This window comes from Dipodomys merriami, unplaced genomic scaffold, assembly GCF_024711535.1.
Source record: "Dipodomys merriami isolate MVZ:Mamm:240054 unplaced genomic scaffold, mDipMer1.0.p SCAF_78, whole genome shotgun sequence".
Classification (NCBI taxonomy): Eukaryota; Metazoa; Chordata; class Mammalia; order Rodentia; family Heteromyidae; genus Dipodomys; species Dipodomys merriami.
Window position 1 is genome coordinate 5,271,915 of NW_027206379.1, and position 19,251 is coordinate 5,291,165.

Here is a 19,251-nt window from a genome sequence, read left to right on the forward strand (position 1 = left end):
TGGACCTGGACTTGCGCACGCCTCAGCAGCAGAGGGGCAACTAGGCCAATGTGTGGCACAGACCCAGGGTTCTGGCTGTCCAGAGCGCAGCTGGGACCCTCTCCCGCCAGCCTTGCGTGTTGCCCCCCGGGGCCCCCAAGGGAGGCCCAGGTCCCAGGCGGCCCCCACCAGGCCTTGGCTGTGTGTGGAAGAGCAGGCTCATCTCTGCCAGCATTGGCCTTGGACTGCCCCCCGGGCCCCACCCCCGGTGAGGTTCAGGAAGGAGGGGACACAGCATGGGGAAGGCCCAGTCAAGGCCCGCAGGACACATGTGCAGGCTGGGGTTCATTCTGTGCAGCGGGGCCCAGCTCGGAGGGGGCCACGTGGGACACAGGCCACTCTGGACATGCCAGGCGCCTCTCCACACATGCCTCACCCAGACGGAGACCTCGTGGCACGCATTTTTATGGAGGAATTTATTGTTCCAGAACTGAAGTTGCTCACAGTTATTGGACAGGGGTACACCGCGTGGGGCTTGTCCGTTTCCGTGACGCCTGGGTGAGTCCTGTGTGTCCAGGGTACAAAAGAGGAAGCCGGCGGAGTATTGCTGTCAGCGTCCTGCCTCGGCCCCACCCGCGTACCGCGTGGCTTTGCTTTACAGGTGTTTGGTTTTTACGTATAGAAATCTCAGCCTGTGGTAGAGGTTAATGTAACAGAAGTATTAAAATCTATACATGAGGGGGAGGGGGCATGCATCAAACCTGCCGCCCGGCCTCCTGCGGCCGTGCCGTGCGCCGCGCCGGCCAGCCCCAGGCCTGGGCCGGCAAACAGAACAGAACAGAACACAGACGGAAGCTGGAGATGGGTGAGGCAAGGCGGGACTGCCTGGCGGCCAGCGGGCATGGGGGCCGGGCACAGGGCCACCCTCCTCCACGCCGGGGACAGGACACACGCTGCAGAGCACACGGCGGACTCTCGCTCTGTTTTTCTTTTTCTTTTTTTTTTTTTTTTTTTTTTTTTAACATTTTTCATTTTACGTAAAAAAAAGCCCCAAGGTGCCCCTGCCATCCTTTGGGGGTGGTGCCAGCTTGGGGGCTTCTAACCCTTCACTCCCAGAGACACGAAACCAAGACCCCCTTCAAGCACAGCTGACCAGTAGGCTGCAGGCTGAGCCACTCACAACAGGAAGACGCCCCAGACCCCCATGTGGAATTGGAGCTGCTTCTAGGCAGTAATAAAACAGAACCTGGGTTTGGCTAACCGCATCGATCTTTAAATATATATATATATATATATATGTATATGTATATAGAAATAACCAGGAGCGAGGAACCAAACACAAACCCAGCCCTGCCCCAGCAGCTCCCCCACACACCCTTTTCCAAAAACAACCAAGAAAAAAAACGTTTATAAAAATAGCTTGCAGGAATTCTTTAAGTTTACAGTAGCTTGCCAGTGCTGCACCCACCGGCCCGTTCCCCGCTTCCCCCGCCCCGACGGCTCTATCCTCAAAGGGCACCTTGGCTCTGGACCCACCCTGCCCAACACACACAGACAGACAGATGGACGGACAGACGGACAGACGGAGGGCACTACTGTTTCTGACCCTTCCCTGAACAGAGAACGGAGAAATAGACTCAATAAATTAAAACAGCAAATAAATAATACTGATGTGGGCCCAGCCCCCACAGCCCGGGCAGCTCTGCTGTGTCCAGGCTTCTCTGTGCCACCTCGGCCAGGGAGGATGGTCAAGAGCCAGGAGCACCCACAACCCCAGCAAGGCGGTGCGGAAATGGATGCGGACGAGTCAGGAGGCAGGGAGGCCGAGGTGCAGAGAAGGGAGGTGGCAAGGAGGCCTTTGGGTGCGGTGCTGAGGCAGGTGCACGGTCTTCCCACTTCTCCCACGGGGGCCCGCCCTGGAGGCTGTGGGCAGGCTGTCGCTGCCGAGGGCTCTGGGAGTCCGGGTGAGCTGGGCTGCAGGAAGCTTCTCCCGGGAGCTGGGTGCTCCTCCACTGGGCCAAATGGAGCTGCCAAGGGTGGGCAGAGGCGGCGGGCAGCAGAGGCTGCTGTGCCCAGCAGCGGCGGGGCGGAGGGCAGGTCCACAGCAGCTGCTGGTCAGCCAGTGTCCGCACGGAGCAGAGGATGGCCACGTGGAGGTGACATGTTAACTTTTCAGGATAATTCCTGGTATCAGAGCGGAAACAAGCGACGTCATCAGAGACAGGCAGAGACAGAGACCGAGAGAGAGAAAAGAGAGCAAGTGCGACACAGGCCGCGCCCGGGCGCCGCTCTCCTCTCCTCCCTGGCTCGAGACAACGTCAGAGCGGGCGGGTGTGGTCTGGGTCCACACCACGGCGGCGGTGGCAGCCACGGTCAGTGCTGTGCTGGGGAGGGACTAGGGTCTAAGGCTGCTCACGGCGGGCGGCGGGCGGCCCCATCCTGGCCATGTCCTTGCCCATCGGGTACTCGGTGTCCCCTCCAGGGCCAGCGGCCACGGAGTCGCCCGAGGGGCCGGGGGCACTCCGCTTGGCCGGTGTGCCGGGGGCCTGGGCCGCCTGCCCATTCTTCTCGTCTGAAAAAAGTTGTTTAATTACGTCAAAGAAGTTACTCAATGGGCTGCCTGGGTACACAGAACAGAAGACAAGAGAGAGAGAAAAGAAAAAAGGGAGGGAGGGAAAGGAGAGAAAGAGAACAAACAAACACATGAACGAAGGGGGCCTTGGTGAGAGGAAGAAACCAGCGAGATGAGGTTTGAGATGGGGGGGGGGCGGGGGGACAGGCAGGCAGCAAGCGGGTGGCAGGCGGCAGCAGGCTCCCTCACTCCAGGGCACGGGAGCGGCCATGGGGGCCCGGGGCTCCTGAAAACGGAGGTCTCCCCCAACAGGCCTGTCCCTGAAGGCCCCCGGCCTCCCCTCCCCGCCGAGCCTCCTGCACGCCAGCTGGCTCGCTCATTCCCACCCTGGAAGCAGCAGCTCAAGGACCAAGACCCCCAATGTCTGCCTCCAACGCCAAGCTGGGGTCACGGCCCCAGGCTCCACGGCCCGCCCGGGGATGGGGAGGCCAAAGCAGTGCCCAGAAGAAGACAGACGTGCTTGCCACACCTCCAGGATGGCCAGAGCTTGGCCCCGAGCCAGCATTGACAGGTCAGCAGTGGATGGATGGATGGATGGTGGAAAGATGTGTGCATGGATGGGTGGAAAGATGGGTGGATGGACAGGCATGGTGGGCAGGTGAGGGGACTGGGGACAGGTAGCCAAGTCTAGGTTCCTGGTCCCAGAAGGCAGGAAGAATGGGGCAAAAATGGGATGACCACCCCTTCTGGAGCAGATGCCCACCTCAACTCCACTCCTAGTTCAAAATCCCGTATCGGAAAAAAAAAACAAAAACAAAAAACAAACAAACAAAAACCTCCACCTCCACCCTGAGCACTGCAGGCCCCTCCTCTCCCTGACAGGCCCCTCCCTTCCCTGACAGGCCCCTCCTCTCCCTGACAGGCCCTTCCCCTCCCTGACAGGCTGCTCCTCCCTGACAGGCCCCTCCCCTTCCTGCAGGCCCCTCCTCTCCCTGACAGGCCCCCTCCCCTCCCTGACAGGCTCCTCCTCCCTGACAGGCCCCTCCCCTTCCTGCAGGCCCCTCCTCTCCCTGATAGGCTCCTCCCCTTTCTAACAAGCCTCTCCTCCTGCCAGGAGTGACAGGTGGACAGTCTACCCTGAGGCCAGATCAGCACCTACTTCAAGACCCTGGCCAGCCCTTCCTGTCCTAAGCCTTGGGCTCCCTAGAGGTTCCTGGTTGTGGGGACAGGCAAAGACTGCCAGGAAGGGGTGAGTGACAGAGACTGCTTCTGGCAGAAGATGGGGTGGCAGGTGCCCAGGGGCCTGTGCATACACAGGGGGCCTAAGCCAGCCCCGCCCAGCAGGGCTGCACTGGCCAGGGTAGGCTGTGGGGGAGAGCAGTGCGGTGCAGGCCCAGGTGCCAGGTGAGCGTGGGGATTCTTACCACATTTGGAAAGCCGCCCCGTCATCATTTCCATACAGTTAGTGGTGTCTGGAGCACAGAATGGAGAAAGGAGGGAGGGAGAGAGTGAAAAAGGCTGCCCGCTCTCCACCCACAGGCGGCGGCTGGGAGGGGGCGGGCCACAGAGGGGCGGAGCCAGGAGTGGACAAGTTCATCTGGAGGGGGCAGGCCACAGGGGGTGGCAGAGCCAGGAGTGCACGAGCTCCTGTGGGTGGGGCCTGTCCCTGAGCCCTCCCTTAAGGTGGAGCTGGCTTAAGGGGTGGAGCTAAGGGCAGGCCCCAGGAGGAGAGGCGTGGTCAGCTGGAGGCCTGGGTGCGGCCTGGTCCCAGGCTGAGGACCATGCCCGCGCAGCAGGTGCCTCTGCACGCTGGCTCCCGCTCGCCCCTCAGTTCCTCTTGGTGCCCCCTTCCTTGCCCCATTCCCTCTGCTGGGCTTCGGTGTGTCAGTGCTGGCAGAGGCCCAGCCGGGGAGGGGCCGAGCCTTGGGTGGCTACAGAGCTGAGGGGTAGAGGGCACACCTGCACAGGACCTGTGTCCAGTGTGCCAGGAGGCCCAAGAGAGCTGGCTAGGCCTCAAGGAGACCGTGCAGGGCCACGGTCCCCACTGGGGGCCCCAGGCCCACAAGGAAACAGATGAGGCTCAGAGTGGGCACCCAACAGTCTCTGGACGGGTGCGGCAGAGCCAGGCTGGCAGGGCAGACACAGCCAAGTCCTTCACGGGCCACACTTTGCTCACTGGGACGCCTGGGAGCGGGCAGGGGCTGGGGGTGACGACGTAGGCAGGCAGGGCGTGGGTGGTCCAAGACCCCCTCAGAGCAGAGCAGCAGTGCACAGACGGCCCTGCAGGTGGAGGGCCCTGGGCGCCACCCTGGGCTCCAGGCTTCTCTGCCCAGCCTCAGTCGCTGGCTGGGCCTCCTGGTCCCCATCTCCTCCACAGCCCTGCTGCAGTTCCTTGGTATTTTCCTCTGCTCTAAGACGGAGGCCTGGCACCTCCCAAGGGCAAAGCAGGCCCAGCTGACCACACCTCCTCCCACCATAGGACTCCTGGCCCCGCCCTGCCCCTGCCCCCTGGGCACACCCGCAGGTGATGGAATGAGGATGGAATGAGCATGGGGATGGGTGGACAGGACCTCCCGGACCCTGCGCGCACCGCAGGTCACCTGACAGGCCTGCTGTGGACACTGGCTGAGTGAAGCCCTGGAGACCCCCCGGCCGTGAGGCTCGGAGGCTGGACTCGGGCCGCTCTTCATATCCCCCAGACCCTCATGTGACAGCAGCCCCGTGCACACCGCCGGCCAGGGCACCCCTTGACGAGCAAGGGGGCCTGTGAGCGTGCGCAGGCCCTCAGCCCCACCAGACGCCCAGCGGCCCCGGCACCTCCCAAGGGCCCTGCGGTGGGCCTGGCTGAGGCCTTGGGCCGTCTCCAGTTTGAGGTAAGGCTGTGGGTGGCCAGGCGCTGTGGGGAAACAGGGAGCCCCTGCCCTCGTGGAGTGCTGCAGGGGGCCCTGAGGGGCGGGCCTCAATGCGGGGCCCACTGGCCTGTCCAGGACCAGGACGGAGGAGGGGGCAGGCGGTGCCCCCTCACGGCCAGCCTGGCTGTAGCTGGAGGCCCTGCCCACGGCCCTCCCGCCCCGGCAGCAGGCCGGGCACCTTACCTGCCAGCGTCAGAGGCTACTCTCGTAGCTGGTGGCCACCTTCTGGCCCTTAAGCCCAGCGCCCCAGCTTAGTCCTGGCGCTGGCGGGGGCGGTTCTACGGTGGACAAGAGGTGCCTTTCAGTGTGCTGCCGCCCGCTGTGCCCGGGGCGAGCCCTGCTCCCTGCGAGCAGCTCGGCTCGGGGCAGGGAGGCGGGCATCGGGCCGAGGAGCCGGGAGCCATGCTCGGTCCTCATACCTCCCATCCACGCAACGCCGCCAACCCCGCTCACGGACGCAGGCCCTCACTGCGCCCACCTCACCTGACAAGTGCTGGGCCGAGGGCTGGTCGTGGGTGCTCAGCAGCTGGGCCTGGATGGTCTCCACCACCCTCTTGAAGCGGCGGCTGGGGCCTGCGGGGACGGGGCGGGGGTGAGGCCCGAGGAGGAGGAGGGTGGCGCTGGGGCCGGCGGGCGGGGGCGGGGCTGGGGGCGGGGCTCACCTGAGAGCAGGGTGAAGGTGACCGAGTAGATGCCGTTCTCCTTCTGGGCCTCGCCGCCCTCGGTGTAGGTGATGTCCACCTGGAACTTGACCGGCTTCTGGAACACGGCTGGCCCGCCCGTTGCCTTGTACTCAGCCCGGAAGCTTGTCTGGGAGATGACGCTGTGGCTGAGGCTGGGGATCTGCGGGGTGTGGGTGGCATCAGCCTGGGGCACCCGGGTCCCCGTCCCCAGCCCTCTGTCCTTCTTAGATCTGCCAGCCAGGTGGCTGGGCAAAGCCAGGAAGCCTGGCCAGCGCGGGTCCGAGGGCGCCAGCCCTGCGTTCTCTCCTGGCCACAGGAATCCTTACAGAAGGGGGGGGCACATACACCAAGTGGGAGGTGGGACAGAGGGGCATCAGGCTGCCCCTGGGCAGCGGGAGTGGCCGAAAGGGCCACAGGCCTTGGCTGTCCGTGGGACGTGAGCCAGGCACATCCATGAGTCCCATTACTCTACCAAATGGGCAGGCCCGCAGCCCCCGCCCTGACCGCGAGCTGCACCACGCAGACGGGGTCACCCCGCACGCGCGCACAACACTGGGCAGCCTGAAGGACAAAATGAGGCCCGGGCTGGCTGGTGACGCGGTAGAGGGGTGGGGCGATGCTAGCAGGCGCTGCCGGGGGCTGGGGGTCTCCTCCCACCCCCAGGCCCTGTGGGCTCCACAGCCATCCTCAACCTCATGGGGCTCTACATCTGAGCCTCAACAGGTGCTCTGAGAGGCCCAGGGCAGAGAGCCCAACAAGGCAAGGGCCCCTGCGTACCACAGGACAGGGGCGCCGTGGGAACAGCAGGACAGGGAAACCTGTGTTCGTTACAACAGGACAGGGAACCCTGTGTAACCCTGTGTACAACAGGGACAGGGGCGCCATAGGAACAACAGGACAGGGAAACCTGTGTTCATTAAAACAGGACAGGGGTGCCTGTGCTGCACCCTGGGTTTGGAGGTGGCCTGGGAGTGACCAGCTACCCCCGCACCCCATATCAGCACATGGAGGTCCTGGGGGAGGGGCAGGTATGGCAGGCTGGGCAGTGGGCTGAGGCTGGGCCAGCACAGGCCAGGGTGGCACTCACAGGGACAGCGGCCCCCTAAGGAGTCTCGGGGACCTCATGTGCTGGCCTTCCTGCTCTTCAGATCCCAAAAGATGAAAGCCCAAGCCCTGGACTTGGCCCCCCACAGGCCACTGGACCCCGGGCGGGGCTGACTCCAAAACCTGCCTGCCATGCGATAAAGAAGTGAACAAACGGGCACCAGGGGCTCACTCCTGTGATCATAGCTATTCAGGAGGCTAGGCTTTGAGGATCACTGTTCAATGCCAGCCTAGGCAGGAAAGTCCATGAGACTCGTAGCTACGATTAACCATCAAAAAGCCTGAAGTGGAGCTGTGGCTCAAGCGGTAGAGCCCTAGCCTTGAGCAATAAAGCTCCCAGAGTTCAAGTCTCAGGACACACACACACACACACACACACACACACACACACACAGAGCAACAGCAGCAGCAGCAGCAGCAGCAGCAAACTGGAAATAGAGTCTGACCTCAGGATGTCCACAGAGGGCCAGCAGGCCCTCCCAGGTCCTAAGGGTCACAGCCTAGCCCCACTCCCCTTTGCTTACAGGTGATTTTACCCCCAGAACCCCCTCTGTTACCCCCACCCACAGGCAGCCCCCCCACTCTGTGGGCAGCACAGCGCCTCCAGCAGGCAAGGGCCTGAGTGGGCCCTGCTTATCCAGGAAGGCAGGCCCAGGACGAGCTCAACACAAGCACCTGCATGGTGCGCTGGGCCCGGCCAGGGGACACCTGTGGACACAGCACCCGTGGTCCACGTGATACGTGGGTCCACGGCCAGGGGACGCCCGTCCAACTCCCCCGGGACACAGGCACCCGCGGTCCACGTGGTACGTGGGTCCACGGCCAGGGGACGCCCACCCGGCTCCCCAGGGACACAGGCACCCGCGGTCCACGTGGACGCAGGTCCACAGCCAGGGGACGCCCACCCGGCTCCCCAGGGACACAGGCACCCACGGTCCACGTGGACGCAGGTCCACAGCCAGGGGACGCCCACCCGGCTCCCCAGGGACACAGGCACCCGCGGTCCACGTGGTACGTGGGTCCACAGCCAGGGGACGCCCACCCGGCTCCCCAGGGACACAGGCACCCGCGGTCCAGGGGACGCCCACCCGGCTCCCCGGCGGCCTCACCGAGAGGAAGGCGTGCACGATGTCGGCCTTGATGGAGCTCAGGGGTTTGTCCTTGATGACCGCAAAGATCTGCTCCTCCTTCTCCAGGTTGATGAAGTTCCCGAACCAGGATTTCTTGGCCAGCCTAGGCAGGGCAGGGGATGTAAGGACCAGGTTGCGGTGTCTGGTCACTCTGACGGCTGCCCCTCCACTGCACCCTAACCTGGCCACGGCCACATCAACTCCAAACCCTAACCCCACCCCAGCCCTAACCAGTCCATCCACTGTCCCTAGCAGCTTCCTGCTACTCAGACCTCGCCCCGCCCACGTCTGGAGGGCACTTGATGGACACTCAGTGAAAGGGAAGGGAGGGACCCTGGCTTGTGCCTAAGTATACACAAGACAGACATAAAGAACGCTGTGCCCAAGCTGATGGTGCCCCGCCCTGTGAAACACAGGAGCCTCCACGGCCCCCAGGGTCAGAATCCCTCTCAGCCACCCCAAACCCTGAACCAGAGTCTGTGTAACTCTATACTTAACCGGATTTGCCTTCTTAGTTTGACAACATATTCTCAGCTTGACACAGAACATGACTAGTGCTAGTCTGCCACTGCCCCCTGCTGCCCAGCCAGCCTGGGCTGCCTGTGGCGGGCCCCGGACACATAGGGCCCTGTGCGGTCGGTCCCCTGTCCCACAGCCATCTGTCCACTCCCCACTGTCTCCTGAGTCATGATTCTCTTCTGTTTGCAGGAGCCCCATCCCCGCAGAGGCCCAAGCGCGGCCCGGCGGCCAGCGCAGAGCGGGTGGCACAGGGGCCCGGCCCGGCACTGCCTCCTGAGGAGGCTGCAGGTGGCATCGACTCAACCTTCATCTGGTCTAGCACCTGGAACTGTGGAGAGGTGTTCATTCCCAGCCCAGCCCGAGACACCACAGCCTGGCGGCCCTCATCTCGAAGCCTTTGGCCCACGGAAGCCACTGCTGCGACCTGCTCCAGAGGCAGGCTGTCACCCAGCGGGGCAGCCGCCTCGCTGGCCCCATGCTGCGGCAGCACAGACGCCGGCTGAGGCAGCAGGCAGACGCGGCCACAGTGAGCACACAGAGCCGCTGCCCACCAGTCACACCTATTTCACGGGTTCCAGCCAGAGACACACAAAGACCAGGTGCTGAGGGCAGTGGCCGCAGTGGCCCCGTGGTCGGGGGCCACGATGGCCACGCTTGGTGTGGTCAGGGCTCTGTGCTGGGCACCTCCCGTTCTGACCCGGGGCTTGGCAAGGGACCTCCCTTTTAACCGCCTCCTCTGTGTCTGTGTTTGGAGCTGTTTGATCACCACAGCCGACCTGGCACACGTGGCTGCTGGCCCAGTGCCCAGGCTTCTGCTGCCTGCAGCCATCGTGTATGCAGAGTTCTTGGCTCGAGGCTGTTGCCCACCTGCCCTGGGGCAGTTCTGGAATCCACGTGCAATGTCGTATCAGAACCTCCCCCCCCCACCCCCAGGCCTCTTGCACTGTGGGACCCTGCATGCCGCCCCAAAGCCTGGTGATCTACAAGTGGTGATGCAGCCCTTGGCAGAAGTGTCAGGGTCCGTATGGCTGGACCACAGGCCTGGCGGGAACTACAGGAGTCTGACACTGCACATAGTCCTGAAAGCACGGAAGGCCCTTCCCATCCACCCAAGGCCCCAGGAGGCAGACAGCTACGCAGACAGACAGCGCTGCAGGAGACGGAGGCAAGTGGGTGCTGAAGGCCCGCTCACTGCCTGGGCAGCAGGCAGCAGGTGGCTCCCCACACGGGAGGAGGGACAGGGTGATGGTGCTGAGTTTCTGGACTACTGCACTGGTGTAGGCCCTTGTGGGGTGCAGGCCCTGGTGGGGGACAAGACCCCTGGAGGGGATCCTCAAAGGGGCTTGGCCAGCTACCTCAGGCAACGGTGCCTTTCTTCCTACTTTTCCAAGAAGCAGGGTCATCACAGGTCTGTTTAGGAAACCCAGTAAGAGGGGAGAGAGGGCCACGTCCAGGCGAAGTGACTGACACCTTCAATCCAGGCTACCTGGGATGGAAACTGGAGTCTACAGGGCAGGGTTAACCACCTCTCCTTTCAACCCACATAGCAGACGTGGCCACACTCCCAGCTACGTGGGGGCCTTAGGAGGAGTGCAGTCCGAGGCCAGCCAAGGAGAAGCCCCAGGCTCTACCAGAACAAAAAACCCCTGGGGGCATGCTCATGAGGCCCGCGCCTTGTATGCATGAAGCACTAGGTTCAAACCCCAGGATCACCAGCAAAACAAAACAAAGTGCTTGCTGCACCCAGAATCTTAGAATCTGCTGCGGTGTGCCTCTACCTCTCGCTGAAATACTGGTGGAGAAGGTGGCTTTGGTCTAGGCAGGAAGTCCAGTCCAGACGCCGCTCCAGGGGCTAGCTGTCCCCCACGGGATCTGGTTGAGAGCTGGTAGCGAGATTGCTCTGCCAGCCACCGGCCCTGTGCTCTTTGCAAGAGGCCACGTGGCCCCAGCCAGGCCGCTGCTCTTTGTAGGAGGTCTGTGAGGGTCCTGCGGTGTTTTCACAGGTGCAAATACAGACGCCAATGACAGAAGTCTCCGCAGAAGGCAGAGAGGACCTGGGTACTGGACAAGGCATTTCTACTTCTAGCCACCTACTACAGCGGGTCTACAGGACTACAGGTGGGTGCAGCTCTGCCCACCTAGGCTTCCTTCCTCCCCCAGCTGAGGCGCTGGGGCTGGCCCTGCTGCTGTCTGCCCCGGCCCTGCAGAGGCTGCCCCCCCCCCCCCCCGCATGGCCACCAGGCACACCGGCCTGACTCTGGGAGACGGCCCTGTGTCTTACAGCTGCCCTCTCCTGCTTTCTCCTGTGACGCAGGCTTCCCCACCATCCTCGGGCTCACAGGCCCGTGTACTCCGTTGCCTGTGCCCATTGCCTCTAGTCAGCCTCAGGTCTCCCATGCGTCTGTGGCTTCTGAGCAAGGCTGAGTTACCCCACGCCACGTGGCTGGGAACCTCCAGTAGACCAAGTGAGCCTAGTTCGGTGGTGGGAGGGAGCAGACAGGCCGAGGAGACGAGGAGAAAGCCTCGGGTGGTGGCTTCCAGTCATGGGACAGATCCTCATCTCCCCCACCTGCCCAGTCAGTCCTGGGACAGATCCTCATCCCCCCCCCCCGCCCAGTCCTGGGAGGGGTCCTCATCTCCCCCACCCTACCCAGTCATGGACAGATCCTCATCTCCCCCCCCACCCAGTCCTGGGAGGGGTCCTCATCTCCCCCCTAACCCAGTCATGGACAGATCCTCATCTCCCCCCCCCCCCCAGTCCTGGGACAGATCCTCATCTCCCCCACCTGCCCAGTCCTGGGACAGATCCTCATCTCCCCCACCCGCCCAGTCCTGGGAGGGGTCCTCATCTCCCCCCCCCCAGTCCTGGGAGGGGTCCTCATCTCCCCCACCCTACCCAGTCATGGACAGGTCCTCATCTCCCCCCCCCCCAGTCCTGGGACAGATCCTCATCTCCCCCCCCCCCAGTCCTGGGACAGATCCTCATCTCCCCCACCCGCCCAGTCAGTCCTGGGACAGATCCTCATCCCCCCCCCCCCGCCCAGTCCTGGGAGGGGTCCTCATCTCCCCCACCCTACCCAGTCATGGACAGATCCTCATCTCCCCCCCCCACCCAGTCCTGGAAGGGGTCCTCATCTCCCCCCTAACCCAGTCATGGACAGATCTTCATCTCCCCCCCCCCCAGTCCTGGGACAGATCCTCATCTCCCCCACCTGCCCAGTCCTGGGACAGATCCTCATCTCCCCCACCCGCCCAGTCCTGGGAGGGGTCCTCATCTCCCCCCCCCCAGTCCTGGGAGGGGTCCTCATCTCTCCCACCCTACCCAGTCATGGACAGGTCCTCATCTCCCCCCCCCAGTCCTGGGAGGGGTCCTCATCTCCCCCCTAACCCAGTCCTGGAAGGGGTCCTCATCTCCCCCCTAACCCAGTCATGGACAGATCCTCATCTCCCCCCCCCCAGTCCTGGGACAGATCCTCATCTTCCCCCCCCCCCCCGCCCAGTCAGTCCTGGGACAGATCCTCATCTCCCCCACCTGCCCAGTCCTGGGACAGATCCTCATCTCCCCCACCCGCCCAGTCCTGGGACAGATCCTCATCTCCCCCACCCGCCCAGTCCTGGGAGGGGTCCTCATCTCCCCCCCCCAGTCCTGGGAGGGGTCCTCATCTCCCCCACCCTACCCAGTCATGGACAGGTCCTCATCTCCCCCCCCACCCAGTCCTGGGACAGATCCTCATCTCCCCCCCCCCCCAGTCCTGGGACGGGTCCGCGTTTCCCCACCGGCGCCTGAGCAGAACTACTCACTCTGGAGAGGACTCAGGGGTCAGGTTGGACATTTCCTCAGGTGTTGGAACTGTGGGAGAGAAGTGGGAGAGACTGAGGGGCCGGCTCCTTCCTCCCACCAGGTGTGCCCCAGGCCCTCCTGCCGGCCCAGACGGAGCTGTCCAGCTCCTGGTGCTGAAGCCCAGCTAGCACAGACCCGGCCAGATGGCGCCGGGTGTTCCAGGCTGTCCCGAGAACTTCCCAACCCTGTAACTGGCCTTGCCTGGCACAGCTGCTGCCCGAGCTTTGGGACAGAATGACGTCCAAGGAAGACGGGAGGGTGGGCCAGAGGGCCAGGGTGGGCTGGGGGGGGGTACAGCAGTGTGGCTGGTGGCCCCCGTGGCTGCAGGTGCAGTGGGTCTGGGGACGGCGGGGGAAGGGCTTGCGGTGCCTTGCGTGGGCGCTGACCTTGCAGTTTCCGGCGGTGGAAGCGAGGTGAGCCCAGGAAACTGTTCTTGATGGAGTTGAGCCGGGTCCGCCAGGGCACCCCTCCGACGCTGGGGCTGGACGGCGGCGTGGGGTTGGGGGTGCCTGCTGGGCTCTCCTTTGGCGTGTGGACAGGCGTCCCCTTGGGGGTGGGGAGGGGACTACCCCTTGGTGAGGGGTGAGGGGTCACCTGTATGGTGGGGACAGATTTGGTGTTTGGTTCAGTCCCGGTGAGCTGGAGCCGGGTGGTGGCCGGCAGGGCGGGGGCGCCGGGAGCCAGGGCGGGCTGGGAGCCGAGGCTGGCACCAGGCGGCCGGGCCTGGGTGCAGGCCGGGAGCGGGTTGGACCTGGCGCCCTGGAGCGGCCTGTCGGTCAGCTTGGCCTTGCACGGCAAAGTCTGGGTCTTGGGGTTGGGCCGCGGGGCGGCCTGTGGAGGGAGGAGGTGTCCGGGCCGCGAGACGCTCCGACAAGCTTCGAGCTCCACGGAGGTGGCCGGGGGGCAGGCCACACGGGGGGGCTCAGCCGGGGGGCAGGCCACAAGGGAGGGCTCAGCCGGGGGGCAGGCCACATGGGAGGGCTCCGGGGGCAGAGGGGGCAGGACGAACTTTCTAACAGGCTACGGGGTCGCCGAGAGCGAGCGAGAGAGCGAGCAAGAGAGCGAGCAGGCGGAGAGACCATGCGCCCCCCCCATGCACACACAGAAGCAAGGATCAGAAAGGCGTCGAGCAGGACCCCAAGCAGGACCCACGGGTGGGGGGCAGCCGGGGGGAGGGTTTGCCACAAAAGAAAACAAGGGACACACACAAAAAAAACAAACACAAAACAGAAGTGCAGTTAGCCAGAGCAGCCTAAGCACAGACACCGGGGGCCCAGCCCGGGCGGCCGAGGCCTGTGCGCCAGGGCGGGCTGCTGCCTGGTCCACAGGGGCGCTGCGCTGCCCTCCCGCCCCGGCACGCGCCGCCTGGCGGGCCCATCTGTGGGCAGGACAGCAGCCCCGCGGGCCGGAGGTGGGAGCGGTCATCACTCACCCGGGGGCTGCTGAGCGGACTCGTGGAGAGGCCGGAGGAGGCGCCGCTGATGGACCGGGACCTGGGATGCAGAGCAGAGCGGTGACTCACGGGCCGGGCTCCGGGGTCCCCCACGTGGCCCTCCAGGACACCTCTGGATCTGACCCGCACCTAGGCGGCCGGGCCTAGGTGGGCCCTGTCCACTACGTGCCCGGCAGTGCCAGGGGTAATTCTGTGACCTGGCCCGCCGGTGCCTGTGAGCGGCTCAGCTGTGCGGGCTCCGCCTCCCTCCCATCAGCCGTTTGGGCTCGGTCTGGAGGTACTTGGGTGGACGGACAGAGGAGGAGCAAGGTGGGCTCTGTGACTGGACACGGCCCTGTCCAGGCCAAGCCATGCCGTGTCCACTTCATGTCCATGGTGCCCAAGCCTGGCCTCTCCAAGCTGATTTACCACAGTGCCACCAGCCCACCCCCCATGTCCACAGATGCCCACGGAAACGCCCGGGCCCGCCCACGGCCCTCTTCTTGACCAATCCTGGGGACAGCCACTGGCTTGGCGTGTCCACTAACACACAGGTAAGTGCCGCCCTGCAGGGAAAGACCCGGCCTTCGCTCTGTCACTCACAAGAGTGGACATAGACATCTGCCCATCCCCAGGCAGCAGAGCCCGCCATTCTTACAGGAGGAACAAGGTGCCACAGGAGAAAAGAGGACAGAAAAGGAAAAAAGACCCCCCACGCCGCCTGCCTCCCAGCCCTCCCACTGCCAGCCAGTCCTGCAAGGACACTCGGCCTGCACACAACCCGGCTCCCGGGCTGGGAGCAGCGGGCAGGAGTTGCAGAGCACCGAGGGCTGCGCTGGCTCCTGGCTGGACCCTGGGCAGTATGGAGCCACGCAGCAATGAGCTCGATTTTCCCATCTGACTGCTAAGGCGCCTAGATGCAGCAAGACCCATGCCCGGCGCAGTGCCGGGCCAGGGAGGCACGCGGGGCAGAGCCGGGCCAAGGTCCAGGCATACACTTGGGATCTAGACCGGAGATGGGACGGGGGGGGGGGGGGGCAGGGGGCGGGGCAGCCATGCTGGCAGACACAACAAGCAAGGGCCCACAGTGCAGCCACGAGCACTCCGCTGGGCACAAGGAAAGCAGGGGGACGCTGTGGGGCACAGGCACCGCACGCAGCTTCCTGTCTGGCTTCAAGCAGCTCCAATCAAGCTCCCAGGGCTCAGCACAGGCCAGCCCTGAGCACGCTGGGGTGGGGGTGGGGGCGGGAGGGTGACGGCAGAGGTGGGCACTGGGCAGCGAGGGGCTCCTCTGAGCCGGGGCCTGAGCAGACACTCATGCTCCTGGGTGGCAGTCCTGCCTGTCACCACCCACCCAGGGCCACCTCCCCCCCCCCCCCCCGCCACCTGCCACACCTGCCAGCGGGCACAAGACACAGATCCACTTCAATTCTGGCTACCTAGACCTAGCCAGGAGCAGCACTGCCCACTGGACAGAGGGGGCCAGCAGGGGGCAGTATGCCTGTATCCACGGGTGGATCCCAGTAAGCAAGGACAGCGGGGCCATGTAAGCCAGAGCGCGCAGGCCCGGGGTGTGGCCCCGGGACACAGATCCTAGCCTCAGCCCTAGGCTGGGTCCTTCCTCTGCCCTGCCGCAACCCATTCCCGAAGAGGAGGGGCGGGAAGTGTCCGCAGCCTGGCCCGCCACCAGGCGCCCCATGCCTGCCTGGCCCCCTCCGCCCGCCTGGGGCTGGGAGGGCAGGACAGTGGGCAAGGTGTGTACCTGTCTTCTCTGCTGAATTGGGGATGGGCTTCAACGATATCCAGGCTTTTACTGAACACTGCTTTACTACAGCAGGAACAAAGCGAGAAAACAGAGTTACTGCCGTGGCCCACGTGCACAGGCCGGCTGCCAGGTCCGCCGCGGCCAGGCACACTGCCCCCCGGCCTCACCAGGCAAGACCTCCGCCACGGAGCTGCTCCCAGGCCACGCAGAGAGGACAGGAGAGGACGGGCCAGAGCCACGGCACCCCGCACTGGGGACCTTGTAGACAAGGTGGCGGTGGCAAACGGCTTAGAGTGCTCACCCCCACCCACCCCACGCGACCTCCGCTCCCAGCCCGGGGCCCACGGTGGCTGAGGGACGAGTGGCCGGGCCGGCAGAAGCAGGCTGGGGCGTGACAGCTCCGCGGTCCGCAGGGGGCTGGGCCCCCCACGGCGGCAGGCTGGAAGCAGGACAGACGCTGGGGATCCACCAGGCCACGTGGGTAAGGAGGGGAGCTCCAACCCACACAGGCCACAGGAACTGCAAGGTAACAGCAGCCCATGCAGGCCACGAGAGCAGGAAGGGGGTTCGTGGGCCCACACAGGCCACGTGGGCGGGAAGAGGAGCACAGGCCACACAGGCCACACAAACGGGAAGGGGGGCACAGGCTCATACAGGCCATGCAGGGGGGAGAGCGGGGCCCATGAAGGCCCTGTGGGCAGGAAGGGGGGCACAGCCCCACGGGCCTCGGCCTGTAGGGTGGTGGAGGGGTGAGGCAGGAGGCAGGGACAGCCCTGCCGAGGTCAGGCACAGGCACAGGCACCAGAGAAGAGCCAGGGTGGCGGGACAGCCAGCAGGACTGTCCGGTGCTTGCCGTCCGACCCAGCGCCAGGACCCAAGTGTGCAATAGCGGCTGGAGAATGAGAAGAGGCCCAAGGGTGGGAGCCTGGGCTGCAGGCCAGGCCAGCCTCGATGTCTGCACAGGGCCTGTGAGCAGCCGGGTCAGCCTGGGCAGTGCTACCAGGATGGACACTGGGCCACCTCGTGGCCCCCGACTCAGGGTCAAGCAGCAGCTCCAGCAGGAGAGGGAAGGGGGTGCTGGGCTGAGACCATCGGTAGCCAGGGCTGCTGTGCCTTGCCAGGCTCCGAGCCTGAAATGACCGAGACACCACCTCCCGGGGGAAAGTTGGGGTCCTTAAAGGCTGAACCCAGCAGAAGATCTGAGCAGGTCTGCCCTGCCCACCCCACTTCCGGTTCCCAGGCTCGGGTGCCCTTCTCTCTCTGGGGGTCCTGTTGGGACAGCCCGTGCTTGCTCACCACATCCTTGCCTAAAGCACTACTGCTGGACGCTAGCAGCAGCCGGGCATCAGCAACCCAGGAGCCAGCCAGGGTGGTGGCTCTGAACATGGCCGGACCAAATCACAGCCCAGCTCAGCCCAGTCCTGTCTAATCCAGTTCGGCCCAGTCTAGCTCAGCTCAGCCCAGCCTAGTTCAGCTCACCCCAGCCCAGCCAAACCCAGTGTGCTTCAACCTAGTCAGGCTCAGTCCAGCTCAGCTCAGCCCAGCTTAATTCGATCCAGTCCAACCCAGTCTGATCCAGCCCAGCTCAGCTCGCAGTCCAGTCCAGCTCAGCTAGTTAGCACAATCCAGTCTAATCCAGCCCAGTCCAGCCCAGCCCAGCTCAGCACAGCACAGCCAAGACCAGCTCAGCCCAGCTCAGTCCAGCTCAGCCCAGCCCAGCCCAGCCCAGCCCAGCTCAGCCCAGCCCAGCCCAGCCCAGCCCAGCCCAGCTCAGCCCAGCCCAGCCCAGCCCAGCCCAGCCCAGCTCAGCCCAGCCCAGCCCAGCCCAGCCCAGCCCAGCTCAGCCCAGCTCAGCCCAGCCCAGCTCAGCCCAGCTCAGCCCAGCCCAGCCCAGCTCAGCACAGCCAAGGCCAGCTCAGCCCAGCCCAGTCCAGCTCAGTCCAGCTCAGCCCAGCCCAGCCCAGCTCAGTCCAGCTCAGCCCAGCTCAGCCCAGTCCAGCTCAGCACAGCACAGCCAAGGCCAGCTCAGCCCAGCCCAGCCCAGCCCAGCCAACCCAGCCCAGCCCAGCCCAGCTCAGTCCAGCTCAGCCCAGCCCAGCCCAGCTCAGCCCAGCCCAGCCCAGCCCAGCCCAGCCCAGCTCAGTCCAGCTCAGCCCAGCTCAGCCCAGCCCAGCCCAGCTCAGTCCAGCTCAGTCCAGCTCAGCCCAGCCCAGCTCAGCTCAGCCCAACCCAGCCCAGCCCAGCCCAGCCCAGCCCAGCCCAGCCCAGCCCAAACTAGCCCAGCCCAGCCCAGCCCAGTCCAACCTAGCCTAGCCCAGCCCAGCTCAGCCCAGCTCAGCCCAGCCCAGCCTAGCCCAGCCCAGCCCAGCCCAGCCCAGCCCGGCCCAACCCAGCCCTGCTCAGCCCAGTCCAGCCCAGCCCAGCCCAGCCCAGCTCAGCCCAGCCCAGCCCAGTCCAGCTCAGCCCAGCCCAGCCCAGTCCAGTCCAGACCAGACCAGCCCAGCCCAGCTCAGCCTAGCCCAGCCCAGCCCAGTCCAGCCCAACCTAGCCTAGCCCAGCCCAGCCCAGCCCAGCCCAGCCCAACCTAGCCTAGCCCAGCCCAACCCAGCCCAGCCCAGCCCAACCCAGCCCAGCCCAGCCCAACCTAGCCTAGCCCAGCCCAGCCCAGCCCAGCCCAACCTAGCCTAGCCCAGCCCAACCCAGCCCAGCCCAGCCCAACCCAGCTCAGTTCAGTCCAGCCCAGCCCAGCTCAGCCCAGCTCAGCCCAGCCCAGCTTAGCTCAGCCCAACCCAGCCCAGCCCAGCCCAGTCCGAACTAGCCCAGCCCAGTCCAACCTAGCCTAGCCCAGCCCAGCCCAGCCAACCCAGCCCAGCCCAGCCCAGCTCAGTCCAGCTCAGCCCAGCCCAGCCCAGCTCAGCCCAGCCCAGCCCAGCCCAGCCCAGCCCAGCTCAGTCCAGCTCAGCCCAGCTCAGCCCAGCCCAGCCCAGCTCAGTCCAGCTCAGCCCAGCTCAGCCCAGCCCAGCTCAGCTCAGCCCAACCCAGCCCAGCCCAGCCCAGCCCAGCCCAGCCCAGCCCAGCCCAAACTAGCCCAGCCCAGCCCAGCCCAGTCCAACCTAGCCTAGCCCAGCCCAGCTCAGCCCAACTCAGCCCAGCCCAGCCTAGCCCAGCCCAGCCCAGCCCAGCCCAGCCCGGCCCAACCCAGCCCTGCTCAGCCCAGTCCAGCCCAGCCCAGCCCAGCCCAGCTCAGCCCAGCCCAGCCCAGTCCAGCTCAGCCCAGCCCAGCCCAGTCCAGTCCAGACCAGACCAGCCCAGCC

The 19,251-nt window shown here is 65.1% G+C and overlaps 1 protein-coding gene across 15 annotated transcripts in view; it reads right to left on the reverse strand.

Annotated features, from left to right (window-relative positions):
• Nucleotides 1-440: 440 nt before the first annotated feature.
• The window catches only part of Brsk2 (BR serine/threonine kinase 2), a 60,419-nt gene continuing 41,608 nt past the window's right edge, over nucleotides 441-19,251 (reverse strand). For 2 of the 15 annotated variants that reach the window (XM_070009921.1, XM_070009927.1), the window contains 9 exons: nucleotides 15,935-16,000; nucleotides 14,173-14,233; nucleotides 13,127-13,334; nucleotides 12,701-12,749; nucleotides 8,360-8,483; nucleotides 6,126-6,306; nucleotides 5,947-6,036; nucleotides 3,976-4,023; nucleotides 441-2,599 (listed from right to left, as the gene is read on the reverse strand). In XM_070009921.1, coding sequence (XP_069866022.1) covers nucleotides 2,382-2,599; nucleotides 3,976-4,023; nucleotides 5,947-6,036; nucleotides 6,126-6,306; nucleotides 8,360-8,483; nucleotides 12,701-12,749; nucleotides 13,127-13,334; nucleotides 14,173-14,233; nucleotides 15,935-16,000 — 1,045 coding nt within the window. In that variant the 3' untranslated portion in view covers nucleotides 441-2,381. Of the gene's footprint in view, nucleotides 2,600-3,975; nucleotides 4,024-5,645; nucleotides 5,742-5,946; nucleotides 6,037-6,125; nucleotides 6,307-8,359; nucleotides 8,484-12,700; nucleotides 12,750-13,126; nucleotides 13,335-14,172; nucleotides 14,234-15,934; nucleotides 16,001-19,251 lie in introns of those variants that run through there. The other 13 variants (XR_011369216.1, XR_011369217.1, XR_011369218.1 and 10 more) reach the window with 13 other exon arrangements.